The following is an 18634-nucleotide window of genomic DNA, read 5'->3' on the forward strand; positions in this document are numbered from 1 at the left end:
TGCTTGAGAGGCACTGGTAAGGGGCCTCCTGGGGATGGTGCAAAACTTAAATTAGAGTCACCCTGCCTGTGACCGGCTGGAGAGTTTGTCATTACACATTAAAAGTTTGGAGTTAGTTTGGTTCACAAGTTGTACTGAGTTTGCGTTGGGCGCCTAGATGTAGCATAACGGAAAAAGTGTTGGTGGCTCGAGTCATTCTGTGTTCAAGATACACCCAGCATTGTTACGATAGCGCATTTATCAAAGCTAATTTACGGAGTTTTATCAACCTCAGAAATGACCGCACGACGACGATACACTGCAGTAAACGGATCCAAATATAAACCGCCACCAAAAAGCCACAAATAATGCTCAGAACAGCACCAAACTTCCGCAACAGTATAAATAGGGTATCAGTCCGGGGCATTAAAACTCCACTAGCTTAGCTGGATTTCTACTGAAAAGCTGACAAAATTTACCACTCTTCTGCAGCAGCTCCCTGTTGACGGGAATTCCCGACGAGTTGTTTACCGAGTGCAGTAGAGTTCCGCAGCTCATGGATGAAAATGTGTGATTATGACTGGAAAAGGAATCAAAGTTCATATGTGTCTTACCTGCCAGTATATAACAGTTATTATTGAGAGCGGACAGGGAAAAGAAGGGAAATGAGCATTTCTAACCGCACTCGGTAATCGTCACGTCGGGACTTCCCCGACCCGGAAGCTGATGGAGGTTAGATGCCCCAGACTATGTGCTGAGACCCTATTTGTACTGTTGCTGAAGTTTGGTGCTGTTCTGAGCATTATTGGCGGTTTATATTTGGATCCATTTACTGCAGTGTATCATTGTCATGCGGTTGTTTCTGAGGATGCTAAAACTCTGAGAGGGAGTCTAACACAGTTTTACGGTGTGTTAGACCATGGATTAAGCTTACACCGGAATATCCCTTTAACTGTGCCTTATATTTTACATGGTACTATTGATGTCTTGCCGGTGTTGTGCTTGTTTTCGCTAACAGAGGACTGCGTATAGCAAATCTTCCAGTTCTACTAACAACTTGCAGAGGACAACAGAGGAACTTGACCAGAAGCTTGCCAGCAGCAAGCAAGAGTGAATAAGATAGCGGAAGAAAGATTATTACAATAAAGTCAAAATGCTCTAATTTCATAAAATATAGTACTGAATATTTCTGTTATGTATTGGCCACTGAACTCAAAATGTCCTTGGTTAATATTTTAGAAATCTCGTAAGTAAAAGACAATCACCGAAGTTGTCTGGAACGCAGCATTAGCATCTGCAGGGAGATCTGTGATCGAGGGGCTTCTGCCCTGAGCAGCAGCAAGAAAAATCCCCAAATGGAGTCCAGACACTGGTGGCGGTGGTGGCTGATGACTCTGCTGACACCGATAGGCTGATGAAATGAAGATGATCAAGACACTGTACATTCAGGCTACTGTTATGTGCATAACATAACATCAGGAAATTATGAGGTGGCATATGTGTGAGGAGTGAACGACAGTGTGGCATAAGAAATAAAGTAAAAAGACCTGAACCCGAACATTTGTTAGAGCTTCATTACCAATTCTGGCTTAGCAAACTAGCTGCTAGACATGAATTATGTAAATGTGTGACATGGTGATGTAGTGTGATGTCACAAACTCACAGAATTAAAGGCGGGACCTCTGAAGAGGCGTTTCAGGAGCAGTGTTTTCTGTGGGAGAAAGAGCTTCTGTTGGTGCAGACTTTGAAATTTCAAGATCTTTCACATGCACAGGAGTCTATTTAAAACAATAAAGGCAAGATAAAAAACAAAACAAAAAAAGAATAATAGGTCTCCTTTAAATCCTGGACACATCTTTAAAGCTGCAGTAAGCGGTGCAGAGCGACCTGCAGGGTTGTTCAAAATATGGCTGCAGCTCATGTGACGCAAAAGTCCCAAATGTAAGAACTCTGATTAAATGAGAGGAACAAACAGAGCCTCCCACGGCATCTGAATCTATCTTCCTCGGAGCAGGTGAGCATGTTTATCCTGCGCAGCTCCATGGAGACTCTCAGCAGCAGCAGACGACACCAGACGTTATCAGCCCTGCCGAGGCCCACTCAATGTGGGCCAAGAGAAAAAATAGAGGGAGCAATCAGTGTGGTCCCATGATTCCTAGTGAGCTGTGAAGGAATGACAAGTATAGCCGGCCCTCACATCTCACCCGCCATGTCATGCACACACAAACTCACGCACGCAGACACACACATTTTCACACCCTTTCTGCATGTCCCTGCTGGCTCAAAATACAGAACCTAATTATTCTTGTTAACCACCAGCTGCCCGAGCTGACTCATCGTGGAGAGCCATACTGTGCATATGGACGCACACGGACACACATGCACACACCACTGCCTCTCCACATACAGTACACACACACACATGCGCACACTTACTCATACAAGTGCTCTCCGAACAGCACACTCTCACTTCAGCTTTGCACAGGATGTTATGAAATCGCCGCTGTTGCTGAAACTTAGTGAAGGTCGCTTGGAGTCCTCTCTCTCACCCACACACACACTTCACCTGGCACTTACACACTCACACATACTCTCACACACACACACACACCCTCGTGCAGAGAGTTGACGCTCAGCTCAGTCCCAGTCCTGTAGCTACTCGAGCGAGGAGCCTGCCGGTGATCGGACTGTCGCCTGAAGCGAAGAGGCCGAGCCGGCGTTGATTCAATTTTACAGCCCAGTCACTCTCTCTGGGGCTCCGATTAGTCTGCCAAGGGAGACGAGGGGGAGAGGAGAAGAAGGAGAGGAAGAAGAAGAAGAAGAGGAGGAGTAGTGATGGCTATGACCGACATTGCAGAGGATGACCTGGATGAGATGATGCGCGAGGAAGCGGAGGATGTCTTCTACGAGGACGGTAGGCTCGCCAAGGGTCAGTTGGGAAGTGTGAAAGCAGGCGTGGGTTTACAGGTGGGCTTCTCGAGGATCACAGCGAGGTCAGACTGGCTGGTTTGTGTCTTGTGGTTGTGATCAGGGTTAAGAAGAGGGTGAAGGCTAAAGGGTGGCCCAGAGGGATCTCCTCGGCTGCGTAGGTGGGGTTGTTTGCTGCACGGTCGAGTAGGCTCTGATACACACTGAGGCTATAAGATCAACATCAAAGACTGATTTATCTTAGTGAAGAAGAAGAAAAAGCTTCACTATGCCACTAATTGAAGTCATGTTTGTTGTTAATACACGCAATGATTGCTATTATTAGCCAACCAGTAGATCCTTGGCTAATTAGAACTGCACACGTTTGTCTCCAGTTAGTCTGTGCAGGAGTTGTGTGCAGAGTTTGTTTATTGATTTTTCAACTTTTACCCTTTTTAGAAAGCCGAAAGGAGCCGTGCCCTCTGCAGTGTGGGCGTTCTTGTATAACAGGCAGATGTTTTTAACCAAGCATTATGCGCCACGGGAAAATCTCTTCAGCATGTACTTTGTGAGAGCGGTTTCATTTTTTAAAAACCAGCTGTGATCACAACTCACGTTCAGTTGGATCCTGGAAGAGCAGTGAGCGGTAGACCTGAGTGGTGGTTATTCAAAGGTGGAGGGAAAAGGGGAGAATGCTATCAGGTGGTATGACTATCGCGATCTGTCCATTTTCCATTTGGAAGAAAAACATTTCTGACCATGATCGTGGAAAAGCCACATGTGAATGTGACTGCATAACAGTTTTGACATTATAACGTTAATGTATTGTGTTGCAGGGATATCTACTGAAGCTAATGCGCTAGCCAGCTAGCACCGGACTGTCCCAGTCCAAAGCTACCTTGAAAGCCATCTTGAAACACCAACACTCCCCGGGTGTTCAGAGCTAATGATCTGGACAGCTATAGCTGCACTGCGAACCAAGTTTATATGCTTATGGCAGCTTCAGCTTGCAAGTGATATCAGTTACTATGGTCATATGCCGTCCCATATTTGTTTTGAATATGAATTCGACAGGTTGGGAATTCTTACATACTTCACCTTTAATGCTTTTTGTGTTTGAAGGAGCACTACATCAATGTAGCCTCTATGTTAATGTTAGTAGCCACTAATGTAGCCTCGAGCTCCTAGCCTCAAGCAGGGATAAGAAGTGAGTCATTTTTACACTTCAGTTTATCCTCAAATATAACAAGATCATTACTGTGCCTTAATTTTATTTATTTTGACAGAGCCACTTTTACCAGCCTCTATGCTAGACTAAGCTAACCGGGTGCTGGTTGTAGCAATATATTGAGCTGCCAGACATTAGAGCGATATCAATCTTTCATATGGTTTTGGTTTGGTCATTTCCTGTTTTATTTTGTAGCTTATATCCTCATGTGGTCCACTTCCTGTCTCTGTCCTGTCTCATGTCACGCTAGTCTTTCAACTCTGATGAAGCGTTCTGCTCCCTTTAAAGTGCACACAATCAGTGACAGTGGTCAGCTATACATATCCTCAATTTCTCTGCCACATATAACTTTTTGATTGCTCATTGAAGTGTTTAATGACACACCAACTGCTGGTGTTGTACATTAAGGCTCATATATTTATAGATTTTAAGACGTATTTAAGATCCACGCCGGCTCTAAGTGTGCCGCAGCAGCTGCTCCACTGATAATGAACGGACAGTGAGCACGGGGATATTCCCAGATATTGCATCATTTGGTGTGTAATGTATGTTAATGCCTCCCCTGACCCACTTCTGCCTGAGATACACCGATGGTAATGTGACGTTCCCTTTGAACATCAGAGCCAGGAGGTATGCAGCCAGCTGACTCGCTGCAGCAAACCAGCCAATCGCAGCGCACATATTTCATATGGAGGATGGCCAGCGGGCAGCAGTGTGTTTATTCATAGACAGAGCTGAAGGTTGCGGAATATGGATCACTTATGTTTTCTGTTCTAATTAGCTCTTTGGTTTAGTGATGGAAATTATGCTGTGTGTTTTTGCACTGAATATTCAAACGTTTCATTCTGAATGAATGCAAATTCACAACCACTGGCTTATTTTCTTTTCTGAATCATTAGTTTCATCATTAGTACCGGATCTGCAAATCTTTGAGCTTTTTCTACCAACAGCATTAGAATTTAGTGTTGAATGAACCTCCACTTGAGGTATGGGGAGTGTGAAGTCGCGATTCTCTTATGCGTTGCTTCCCAGCAAGGGAATTGTTGTATATTCCTTGTAAAACAGTGACTAAGTTGACCTCTTCAAGCCTCTTAAAAAATATTGAGATGAAACAGTGTAACCAGGGGAACTTCACTGTTGAACTGAACTGCTCATAACAGATGGACCTGTGCTGGGGGGTCTAGGGGGGCAAAAAACCAAAAAAACATTCAAGGCACTTAAAGGGAACACCAGGGCTGAGCAAGTGTTCAGCTGAGAAGAGTATCCAGTACAGATAATGTTCTTTTTATGGGTACATAATTAATACAGTAACCCATCTCAATTTCAGGATTCAACCGATCTTCCAGTAAGCCCTGCCCACATCCATCTTAAGCCACACCCATTAATCAGAACTGGCGTTTTTCAAGGTAACAGGAAACTTGTGGATAGCAAACCTGGTGTGATGCCAAACCGTGTAATGGGTCCCCTGTGTCACTGTCGAGGTTTCGGCCCTGCCTCTCCAAAATAAAGACACCACTTGGTTAGTTTTAGGAAAAGATCATGGTTTTGTATAAAGTAACCACCGCCTCACACAGGACTCAAATCCCGGTCAAATACATTACAGTCGCATGAATAAACCGCACTACCACCCCAATCTGCCTCTGAAATGCACTCTCCGCATATTTGAATTGTTTTTGTCCATTGCTCCCCGTCATTATGGCCGCTTGCCGGCGCCTGGGTCAACCAAACCGTCACCCTCACACGGCCACCTCAAGTGGATCCGCGGCTCACACCTGGCTAAAAGGATGGCGAGCCACTGGTGTGATGTCAAGTATGAATGTTTTCGAGGGTGTAAAATACTAAGTGAAAGAAGTGAGTCATAAAGCATTTATAAAGAAGTGTATCAGATGTCTCTGCTGACTTCTCTTCATGATAGGTTGCATGGTTACTCTCGTTTGTCATCCTTCCGCCGCTGCGCTGAAGCACGCTGGATTACGACTAAAGGAGCACTACTTTTAGCCTGGCAGCAGAAATGTCAGAGTGTCTGAAAGGAGGCAAACACGCAGTGCCAACCTCGCTCTCTCTCCCTCCTCTTTCCCTGCCTCTCCTCCGCACTCGCCCTCTCACTCAGTCCACTCCAGGTTGTATGAATTAGCAAAAAAAGCCTGTTAGCTTTACTCAGTGGGAACAATGTGTTTCAGCTTCATCCCCCTGCAGAAACATGAAAAGGGACTCACAGTCGGCTGGCTGACTTTTTCAAGCCATGAAATTTGGGACACGCATTGACCGGGTTGTAAGCTCCGCATTTGGAAACGTGGCTCCTGCATACATATACACATTTAACCACAGAGGTCTGAGTCAACTGAGGTAGTGGATAAATAGTAGGTCGGGTGATTTCTCTCTGGATTAAAGGGGCTGTTCACCCGGTATACGAATGATATATTACCTCACTCAGCTTTAGTGGTATCCATGACATTTTTAGTTGTACAGGTTTTGAGGTATGTTCACAGTGTGGTCTGTGGATTCACAGCAACTGGCGCATATTTTTTTTCAGAAGTGTTCAAATGTCATTTTTCAGTGCTGTGAGCACCACAAATGACATTTAGCACCGCTGTGGGGTTTCAGACCTCTGAATTGCCGCCCACGTCTTTATATTTGTTCAACAGTTCACGTAGGCCCGGTGTTATGCCCGTTGACAGCTGCGTTCGCTGGTCGGCAAAAAAGTTGTCCAAACCGAGCCTAGAAGGCGGGATAATGATTTGGGATGCCATCCTCCTCCACAGAATTAAACTACCAAGCTATCTTCATGAAACATAGTGTCAGAAAATGAGATTTGATTGATGCAGCTCTTTAGTTGTGCTATTGTAAGTTCTTGTGCAACACTTAAATCAATATCTCTACGTAAAAATTAAACAAAAGCCCACACTCCCAGCGCTGTGCTCCCCCTCTTGCTTCGGGAGAAATCTCAGAGACGGATATTGCAAAACCAGGGCGGATAAACACAAAATCTATGTTTAGAAGTAATTTTGAGTGACCCTCCGAGGACGCAGACGGATATTTTGGCATCTCGTGTAATCAGGTCACTTGGATCTCGACTCAGACACTAAAGGCCCATCTCGGTCCAGACCTCTGAATCCATCCACTCCACCAAGCCGACCAATTCATCTGGCATCATGACATTAGGCAGCGGTTTCTTGTCAGTAAAAAAAAACAGAAGGTCCAGCAAGCGCCGCGAGAAGACTAACAATTAGCCACGAACGAGACAGGGCGCTGTTGTCAAGCCGTCGTTAAGCCGTGCGCTGAGGAAAAAAAGGAGGCGTAATGACAACAATGGCGTTTAGAGAAGCTGCTTTAACATAAGACGACATGCCTTCTCTGTATTTGCCGAAACCGATATGTTTGCATGGCTGCTCATCGAGGTTGTATTGAGGCAGTTGGTCTTCTGTGACTGGTTATGGAAAATCAAACGCAATGTCAGACTTCAGAGTCAGAGTTTAACAAGTTTGACCAGCATGCATTTGAGTGTATCCAGCATTTTTTGCTGGATACACCCGTTTTGCATTTAATAGATAAACAAATGTGCTGGCCTCAGTATGAAAGGTCTCTGCGCGTAACATTTTTTTTACTGGATGATGGATTAAGGGACGGCATTAAAAATGAGCCCCTGCAAAATTACCTCCCCACCAAACACCCATCTGACCTGAACGATTCCATACAGATTTCACAGAAAAACACAACCAATGCCCTTAAGTGTTTTAACTTCGGGGGTTAACCCAAACACAGCTCTGCTTTCTTCCCCTTGTTATCGCACTTTACCACACGAACGCACAGCTCCCCCCCTTTGTGGTAACGTTCTCAGAAGAAGAAAAAAAAATGGCTGTACCGAATGAAACAAAGATATCAGTAAAAGTGCACAGCAGCTCCATTGAGACCAAAATAAACACAATGGCTTCTTTAACTCCTTCTTCCTCCTCATGAGTAATTCAAAGGGGCCAGATTTTTGCTCCGCTAGTCGACTCATGTTGTTGGCAGCGCGGTGGCAAACGGCGAGCAGAAGCAAAGTACAAGAGAGCAGTGTGTCCCCGACTTTAATGATAGTAAAAATATAGTTGAGTACGAGATTGGCGGTGCCGTGGTCGGAATGAAGTGTTGGTGTTTGGTGTCTAAATAATCCCGTGTTTGACTAACTGGGTCAGGGTCAGCGAGCATGACAGGGCTGCTTTCAGTCACAAGTGAGGAGCTCCTAGAAGTGGAGGCCCCTCGCAGCACCCTGAATTATATTTACACTTCAGAACCACATAGGAAATAACTCTTCCTTTGACAGTCGGGTGTTTTAGATGCGTTGTATGTTTGTGCTTTGCATTCGTAGGTGTCAAACTGACCCGCTCCCTGTCATTTAATACAGTTGTGCCTTTGTCTGTAGTTTGTTTATCCTCCAATGCTGGAATGTTTTGTATTGTTCCTGTTCCTTGTGCAATAAGATGCTTTCCTCTCATCTCCTGACCACCAATTACATAACAAAACCACTAATTGCCGGGCTCGACAGCTATTGTTTGTTTGTTGTTTGTTGTTTTTTTCTGCTTGGTTTTGTGGAAACTTCTTCTGTCACAATCGCACGTCAATCAGGAGTTATGAGAGCTTTTAAAGTCAGCGGCAGATTTAATGAGAGTAAATAAATCCCAAGGGGCCGGCTGTATGCGATGTTGTAGGGTGACGCTACATGAATGGACTGAAAGCTAATGCAGTGCTTTCAGCTCGTGCTCTTTAAGCCTTGGCTCCAGACTTTGCCCAAGGGCTTCTGAGGTTTAAGGAGTGAACAAGTAAATGAGAAAATGTGCAGGCATGACACAACATGCAGGGTTAATTACCGAACTGAGGTCTCATTTTCACAGTACAGGAGCTTTTCGTGAAACAAGTTGTAAGGCTAAAAGGGCAGCATTCCTCAGGTAATCTAAGAAACAAGGAAGCACAAACAGGAGGAAAAGTTACCCAGGCTAAAACTGGGCCTCTCCCTAACTATAGCCAAGTCTTTATTTATTTATGGGCTTTAATTCTTCAGGACGTTAACTTTAACAGTTAACCTTACTAATGTGCAACTAACACACTGGAGCCTAATTTAATTTACACATGAATCTTATGATGAAATGCTCATCATAAAGAAACAGCATTAACCAAATACACCTCATTGTTGTCATTTTGAATAGTTAAGCACATCTGAAAAAGCAAAAATATGAGTAAAACCATGTTGTCTCACTTTAACCAATCTCGCTAATCTTGTTTGCAATGTTAGACTGGATTTAACTAGTAAACTAGATTAACAGTAATGACAACATTAGCCAGGAGTTTAACTAAGGTACTAGCTCAAATCAACAGTACAATTAGCTAAGAGTGTAACTCATTTTGTAGCTTATACAATCAGCAGCGTTAGCTCGAATTTTAACTAATCTATTAGCTAATGTTTATAGTAACGTCAGCTAGGGGTTAAACAAATTTACTAGCTTACATTATTAGAAGCGTAAGCTAAGAGTTTAGCAAATGTCCAAGCTATTTGTTATACGTAATGTTAGTGAAGAGTTGCACTAATATAGCTAATGTTAGTGACGTTACCTTGGATTTTACTAATTTACTAGCTAGCATTATTGATGATGTTAGCTAGGAGTTTACTTTATGTACAAGCTAACACAACAGTAACATTGGCTAAGAGTTTAACAAATTTACGAACTAATGTTATTAGTAACGTTAGCTAGGAGTTAACGTACATCTTCCTTCCTTCCTGAAAAGTTAGCCTGACTGACATCTCATGGACACATTGGTGCCTCCCTTTGCTAAAGAAACATTTAGATTTATATATTGAATTCAGAGGTTTGGACATCACAGACACGCAATCAGATCAGATCTATGTTTAATCTTATCGAGTCATGAGTATGTAATATTCATATCACTTAACTTCATATATGCACGCTGCAGAGATCTCATTATATTATCATGCTGAGGACGATAAATCACTTTTACACAAGCTTTTAGCTCTTGACAAGGGGGTGAAACAGGGTCACCCCTACCACACATGATACTGTACACACACTCACGCAGAGCATTAGTAGGAGATACAGAGCTCATGGATAAGAATGCAAGAAATCAGGTCAACCTTCACAAATCCATTTCTCCTTCAGTCTCTTGTCTGGACTTGCCTTGTGTGGCAAACCCCAGGAAACTGTATCCTCCTCTGAGCCGACATGATGCCCACTGAAGCTCAGGATCACAGTGAGCACAGTGAGCCCTGCTCCACCGACTGGAAAGCTAGGGGGAGGTGACTTACCTGCACCATTTCACAGCTTAGTATTTATAGAGAGAGATACAAGAGACACTGTTTGACAAAGAATTAGAAAGCATAAGGGATACCAAAAAGCCACTTTACCTGCATCTCTCACTGTTTTGGGCAACATCTTCGAGATGTTACAGAGGATTTACAGCTAAGTTTTGTTTGGCCCCTTAAAACTGGTAGTTACGTCCCAGCTTTTGACGCTGCAGTTTACATAGTTGAGTGAATTTGATTGGACAGCACCACAGATGTTGTCTAGAAACCTTATACTTCTGTCGTTACTTACGCAACATTATTTAGCCAAATCACTAGTTTAAAACTCACTGGTAGTGGCTCATAGCAACAATGGACAAGCATCTCTGTATCCAGTGAGCCATTTTTGCTACAGATCCTACCACGGACTAGTTTACATACAGCTTGATTATTTTCATTGGGTTATTAACATGCTCAAATGCAAGTTTCAGGCTTTCATTTGTAACAAGAATGGTACTCAAAAGGGCACATACACCTGCCAAGGCCCAACAGCCCCCTTCAACTTAATCAAGCCTAGTCTAATATTTGTAAATAAGCTTTTATCAGGATCTTCATCAAACTGTACTAACTCATAGATACCAGCCACATAAATACAACTTATTTTTTTCATCAAATCCATGCCTTATTCCTTGGGAAATTAACAAGAATGTAAGATTGTGTTTTTTGACATTTTGTTAAAGACAGTAAGACAAAATTCCTGGATCAGTCCCTTTAGCTGGACCCTTACCAAAAGTTAATGGGATCTAATCTGGGTTGAGAACCATCCTACATCCAAGTTTTGTTCAAATCTGCTGTGCAGTTTCTGTGTAAACCTGTTCAAAAAACCAACCAACCGACAAATGGACACACACAAAAACACTTTGACGTAAACTTGACTAAACAAAATGACAGCTTGAGTTCACCCAGGTCCTACCAGCAGTGGGGTGTCACTATTAGGTCGATTTGATTTGTCAAAGACCCTAACAAAGCAGCACAGTACATAAAACAAGCACCGCAGAAAAATAGATGGATTGGACCATCGTATTTAAAGCTGAAGTAAATCCCAGATAGCAAAATTTTGCAAGACATGTGCATCTGGCCCACATAGCATGTTGAATGATGCCACTCTCATTACCCAGATCCAATCTCGTTGCTGATTGTTGAGTCAAATTCCAGGCTCATCAAATACAGATGCTGGCCAACCCAAAGCATCAGTTCTTGAAAACCTCTGAACAAGGCTCAATAATCAACTACCTTTCTCTCGAATTGTTTCCTGAAGAAAGATCAGAAATATACAAGTTTGTCGACTTATAATATTAGCAATGCATATCAACCGCCAGTTGTTTACAAGGAAGCTGTCACTGTGATTTGCTCGACACCCTCAGGCTTGTCTTGTCAAGGCTTGTCAACCTTAAAGCATATTAAAGACACGTACTTAAACATTGCTGGGGATAGAGGGTAATGACTGTTTCCTGGTAATGAAGAATGATTTATAAGTGTGATAAAATATTGCTTGTTGGGTTTGAGGTCTTAAAACTGAGTTCCTCAGAATTAGAAGAAACATCTGTCATGAGTACTACTTCGAATTTTGTTGGATCCCTTCTTGATAATTTCAAGAGCAAGTGCCGACTTGTTCACACGGAGAATTTAATACACAAGACTTTCCCAGTCAGAACTCTTATATTTCTGAACATGTCTGCATCATATGTAGACTAGATAGATAGATTTAGCTTCAGTTCAAATGGATGCCATGATTGGATGAACTCGATGAACTCCCCCCTGCAGCAGAACAGTAGTTCAGCCCTGTGGCGTTGTGGTCCGACCAGGAAATAATTCAATCAATGTTTACTGCTGTCCGTCAACTTGAGCTCAACTTTTCCTCGACACAAATACAGTAACTCCCTCGTCCGCACGCTGCCAAAGAGGTCACCGCTAGAGGTTGGAGAATGATCTAAAACTAATTCGATCTACTTGCCCTCCAATAAGACGTGCACTGACCCACTCCTCTGCAAACCCGTACACACACAAGCATTGTCTTCCACCCTCAACAGTCGCACACTGACAGTCCACCCACACATACACCTCCGCTGTCTGGCCACAGATGCCCTCTCTGTCCGCACAGATACAACACAGTGAAAAACGTGACAGTGGTGTGGTTTGTGCGTCAGTGGTCGCTCCATGTTGGGAATCGCTCTGACCTGAGGGGACCTACTGTAGCTGGAATATTACCGCTCTGCATCTTCCTCTCCCTGCATCTGACAGTTGCCTCCACTGACCTACTTTTGCCGAAAGACAACTATTAGCTTCTGCAGTGAGAAAGCAAGAAGGCGGAGGCTTAAAGAGAAGAAAACATTGTTTGCATTTTGGTGAATTTAAGGTGAGTTGTTAATGCTGCAACATCGAGTAAGCCACATGATGCAAGAGGAGAAATCTTTCTCTCTCTGCAGGCACAAGTGTAAACTCGTCCCACTTGTTCGGTCACAGATGTTTACATGTGGCATAGGTCTGCTGCTAACCTTTTCCTTTTCAATTCCCATGTGGTTACCATGACGATCTGAGCTGCGGGCAATGCCGGGCGTGCAAGGTTTACACTTAGTGGTTTGGAACTGCTCTCACAATGAGATAATCCTGTTTCAAACATGACGCGTAACAGACCACCCATGACTCTTCAGAGAGGGGTAACCTGGTGGACGTTTGGGGGCCTTTCTAAGAAGCAAGCTACAGTTGTAGAGGAAGATAGTTGAATATTGAGATTCAACACTTGGTTGTTTGTGTTCGGTCTAAATACAAAAAAAAATAATCAATCATGCACCTACCCACGGCCTGGAAGTGAGACTCAGGAATCAACTCTCTTTCTCTAGAATCGCCTACTTCATCTTTCAGACAGTAAGATGCTTCTAAAAAAAAAAGTCCAGCTCTTTGTTGAAGTGTGGTAAGATACAGTAGTGCCAAACAATGAATAACAGATACAGAATTTAAAGCTGCATTTGTTTTTTTGGCCACTTCAGAACAGAGAAATAAGATAAAAAACCAAATATGTAATCATATTTAAACTTTTGTGGCTGACTTTTTAGCAAACTGTTGCTTAATTAGATATCCAGTGGATATGAAGCAGCATAGGCATTCATTTGTAGCTGTCTTTCTGCCCACCTGATTAATGTGCATTCAATATTTAATCTCCTTTTTGCTCTGTTTTGGTCTCCTCCCAAGAAAACTGTCTGGTACTTAGCCTGGACGTTTCCTCAAAAGCTAGTTGCAGTCTTTGTAACTATCCGGCAGGTGGACTACAATGGTTTCATCAAAGCGTTTACAACTGAAACACGGCTGATTAGAGCAACATGTTTTCACTCTTAACTTGTTGAATATGGCAGCTTGGTCAGTGGCCTTCAACCTCAAAATATGATGCTTTACTTTACCATCCACAGTCACATTAGCAGTAATTTGTGACATGTTACGTGTGGTTAGACTTTCAAAATAAAGCTTGCTGACAAACAGCTCACTTATTATGACATTATGACTTTTCACCGGTTATAAACGTTGTCCAACGGTCGCAGTTTGGTTAGGTTTAGGCTCCAAAATGACTTTGACTGGTTCAGGAAAAGATCAAACTTTTTGGTTAAAACTATGTGCAGTCTCGTAACTTACAGTAGCTCACATCACATGATGTAAGTCACATCATTTACGTACATTAGCTTACTCGCGCAACAAGAATTTAACACTCAGGATAGGGTATCACGCAGACAGTGGAAGGTAAAGAGAATGCTGTCTGAAATAGGAGCCCAACTACAGGCTGAAAGCAACAGTCTTCATCTGGTGAGGCAGACTATAGGCAGAAACTCATTTAAAAAACATGTAAGAAGGAGGCCTATGAGGTGCCTCACTGGCCCCTAAGGGGAAGAGACTACCTGCAAAAAGCAACCAGTCATTACAGACTAAAGGGGCAGCAGCATGGAGCCTTGCCACGGGGCAGTATACAGCCTGTAATTTGTTCACCTCTGTGGAAACACATCAATAACATGCAACTTTGTGCAGACATATAGGAGCTAAATTAATCATTATTTAGGAGGCAACACAGCTGCACACACACATACAGTATCAGCGCTGTGAACTGACACTTAAGTAAGGTGGAAAATGTCAGAAATATACTTATTTACAGCTCCAGAAGTCCAACAATGAGTCAGCCAAAACAGCGATAGTAACCGGAGAAGGAGCAGCAGTTTCCTCAGATATTTTAGTGCCACACACTTTCACTGTGACACACACACACACACACACACACACACACTGTCAGCTGTGCCTGTACATCCCTTAGCCTTGACCTTCCTGCCCTCCAGTCATGTGGCCTCTCTGACTCATCCTGGTTTGGTGGGCAGACGTTGTCGGCCCAAGAAAAACGGTTCAGAGGAGGAGAAATCGAGTGAGAATGGAGGACGTAAATGCTTAACTGAACAGAAGAGTTGGAGGTAGAGCGAGCGTCAGAGGAACGCTTCAATGCCACGCTCAATGTGGAGTAGGAGGTCGATGGTGGTGACCAACAGCAGTTGTAGCTCGTACACGTGGAGAGGAACTGCTCTTCCGGGAGGTCAGTGGGGGTTGGTTTCATTCATACCGTGACTGAGGCAATGAAAGGACACACATACTTGGGTACATAATATTCCTATATCTGAGTGTTTAATGAGGATCGTAAATATTCTGCAGTCTTGCTACTAAAATATGTGTCTTTTAGCTCGAAAGAATATGTTTCTTACAGCGTAAATCATGGAAGGACTGTTTGAAAGTGAGTGGGCTGGATCAGTTTAGGGTTAGAGGAAGGAAGGTGTCATAATCAATCATTTTGGAGTGAAGTTGCAGGTTTTTGTGTGCTGGGACTTAAAAGAATAATTCTTAAGATTTTCAGTTGCAGTAAAACTATTTGACCTACTAAACAAGATGAAAAAGCATGTTCCTCCTTTCATTTCAGTGTGATTGTAATCGGATCATTGAGTAATATCTTTGAACCGAAAAACAGTGGAGTGCAACAGGAAGGATTAAAGTTATGATCTAGAGTTAGAAAAAATGCACAGTGTACTTAGTTCATTACACTGTAGGAGAGCCAAAGTGAAAATTTCTGCTTCCTGAGAGAATTCTTGAGCGGATTAGAGCCGACGGTGCAGACTAACCCGATGCTAAATTACCTGTTGCTGCGATTTTGATTGGCAACAGCTACATGGTAATGTTATGTATCTGTGAACGTGTGTGTGTGTGTGGGTGAGTGTGTGTAGTTGTAGGTTCAAGTGTGCATGGTCTTCTCTTTGTGTTAGTGCGTGCTGGTTCTTCAGTATATATAGCCGCTAGTCAGGGGCTGTTGATGACAGCCATAATTACAGAGCTGTTCAGCAGCTGAGAGTCCAGGGGGAAGAATGAGGGTGTGTGTGTGTGTGTGTGTGTGTGTGTGTGTGTGTGTATGTGCGTATGTACATGCATGTTAGCGCTAGCTGAGGGGCTTATAGAAACCCAACAGAGTTAGCTGGATGTGCTCTACCCAGCATTTCATCATAAAATGTACAGAGGACAGAAGAATGCAGAGTGAGAGGACAAAATGTCTGAGAATGGTTTTATACATTATGTACATGTATATATATGTATACATATACATACATTACAACGCAGCCTGGGGTCTGAATGTGCATTCATTTCCCTTTCTTTACTTTTTTCTCTCTCCTTCATCTCTCTGCTTTCTGTATTGAGTCTTTTCTTCCTTACACCACTTATATCCGCAAATGCATGACTGAATTCCCTGCATCGAGCCCATCACTGCTCAATTAGCCTTATGACGTCTGACTGTATCTCATTGATCCCCAAGTAACAACCCTCTGAGGACAGCTGTCTTGTCGTTTCTTCTTGACTGAGCGTGAAGGTTCATTCTTGACCTTAGAAACTGACATTTAAAAAATCATCTTGAGGTCCATTTAGTGGCGTTCTCCTAAACCATGGTCGGTTGTCATCATGTAACCTGAAGTTTGTAATTGACTCTAGCCTTCTCATTGCTGTTTTTGTTTTGTTTTTTCCCGGGGGAAGTATCAAGGATCCTCCTCTTGGCATTCTGTCGATTAGGATGATTTTTCTCATGCATGAAGTTCATTTTCTTGCCAAATTTGTCCTCTAAGACTTGAAAAATCCCTGAATTTTCCCTTTAGGATTAATGATATCAATGAGTCATTATGAAATCCCTTCCTTCACTAATACCAAACTGATGAATTAAAAGGGACAAGCCATTTTCTGCTCCCTTTGCTCCTCAGAAGGGCAATCTCAATTGGATTTGTATGGACTCGGCGGAACAGCATATCCACTTATGGAGGGCAATTATGTTGGCAGGAGCACTTCAAGACGAGTCACTCGACTTAATACCGCGCTCTGTCGCGGAAAAGTATTTTACCCCGGCCATCGAATAGCAGCACCTGTGTGCTTCACGCTGTCTGTGGCTCTCAAAGAAGGAGATGTTTGTCTTTTTTTTACGATTCCTTTCCTTGTGATTCAGTTTGCTTGTTGCTTGACGTCCGGGAGGAAAGCAGCCGCTGTAAACCTACTTGAGGTGAACGGCTTGGAAAGGCAGTTGTTGAAAAAGGCCCCCCAGTTGTTTAGCTGCGTAATCACAGATAATCACACCATCATTTTCACAACATTTACGAGGACAAATAAAGCTTCTTTCACTGCAGAATGGAGCTGGTTCTACTGTGCCTCTGCAGAAGAAAGCAACGAGGCTGAAAAGATATCATCTCTCTCCTAAAAATGGCCCCGCTGCTGTCCAGAGGACAAGGGCAAAGAGAAATGTTAGAGACAGTTCAGAAGGTGACAGCTGGTTAAATCTGGTGCTCAGACGTGGATTCGCCCTGCGGGTCATAGTGGTCCGCAAAGAGAGCAGAGAAGCAGCAGCTAATGCCTGTAGCAAGGCAACACAGACCACAGTGTGTGTGTGTGAGCAGGCCTGTTGAGAATACAGAGGTCAGCATGTCCTGGCTCAAAATATGGGGAAATGGGAGTTTGAGTTCCCGGAAGTGCAGTTTACATTCTATTATAGGCAGTTAGTTTACACATTAGAGGATTTAAAGCCCCTTAAAGATCTTTTTGCTTTCAATACAATTTATAAAAAAGTTACCACAGACATGTCTTTATACAATTGATCACCATGTTAATGAAAGAGAAAACTAAAATAAAATGATGTATAATAGAGAAAGAAAAAGTAGGAATACTCCAAGTTCATGGCCGGATTAACCCAGCAGGAGAAAAAGTGCTGTCGATCCTTATTGACCTCCCCTTCACCTCCCACCTACACCTGTGCGCGTTGTGTTTGTTCATGTTTCCATCAGATACACCCCACACACCACAGACTGTACATGACTGTACATGTATGATATTGTTTATTGGTCTAATTCTCTGAAAAATAATCAATTAGCCAACTAGAATTGCACTCAGTGGACTGCATAGCTCCGCCATGGCCCACCGGCCACCAAAATGTTCAATCAATATATATCAATTCATCAATATCCATGTGTTATTCTCTCAGAGATTAACTTAAATGTCAGCAACAACAAAAACATCCTATCTTGCATCCTATCTTCAAGAAAGTGAGAAGAAATCCAGGGCCTGTCCCTTTATCTGTATCCATACAAGAAGTTCACGGGGTCTATTCTGGGCTTAGACCCATCCTCCATCCAAATTTTGTGGAAATCTGTTCAGCCATTTTCCTGCAATCTTGTTCACAAACCAACCAACCGGTTTCGTTATAGTTTCCCAACAGTCCCCTTTAATTAATCAAGGCTAATCCTAATTTTAAAATTCAAACATCTCGATTATTATTATTTGGACCCGCATCAAATTGTACTCACTCATAAATAGCAGCCACTTTTCATCAAGATCCACGCATTATTCCCTGAGAAACTAACAAAAATATTGATCTCTTGCGATGTAAAACGAGGTGAGAAAAAAATATAATGGATCCATTCTTGGAAATCTGTTCAGTAGTTTTTATGTAATCCTGCTGGCAAACCAGCATAAACGGACATGGGTTAAAAAACACACAATCTCCTTGGTGGAGTTGACTTTTTGAGTCCACCACTTTGCCTTGTTGTTAATCGAGTTTAGTCTAGATAAATTTAAAAATATTAGCATTCTGTTAAAGTTGTCTGGTTGGGGGGTTGGAATCCCCTTGAACGCATCGCCTTAGAATCCTT

General features: G+C 43.0%; 1 protein-coding gene across 2 annotated transcripts in view; it reads left to right on the plus strand.

The window, feature by feature from the left end:
* The window catches only part of ripor2 (RHO family interacting cell polarization regulator 2), a 76087-nt gene that overhangs the window by 6226 nt on the left and 51227 nt on the right, over positions 1-18634 (plus strand). Inside the window, exon 1 of one of the 2 annotated variants that reach the window (XM_030412308.1) lies at positions 2430-2893. The exons of the other annotated variant lie outside the window; for it this stretch is intronic. Coding sequence (XP_030268168.1) covers positions 2815-2893 — 79 coding nt within the window. The 5' untranslated portion in view covers positions 2430-2814. Of the gene's footprint in view, positions 1-2429; positions 2894-18634 lie in introns of those variants that run through there. 2 annotated transcript variants of the gene reach the window in all.

This window comes from Sparus aurata, chromosome 3 (genome assembly GCF_900880675.1).
Source record: "Sparus aurata chromosome 3, fSpaAur1.1, whole genome shotgun sequence".
NCBI lineage: Eukaryota > Metazoa > Chordata > Actinopteri > Spariformes > Sparidae > Sparus > Sparus aurata.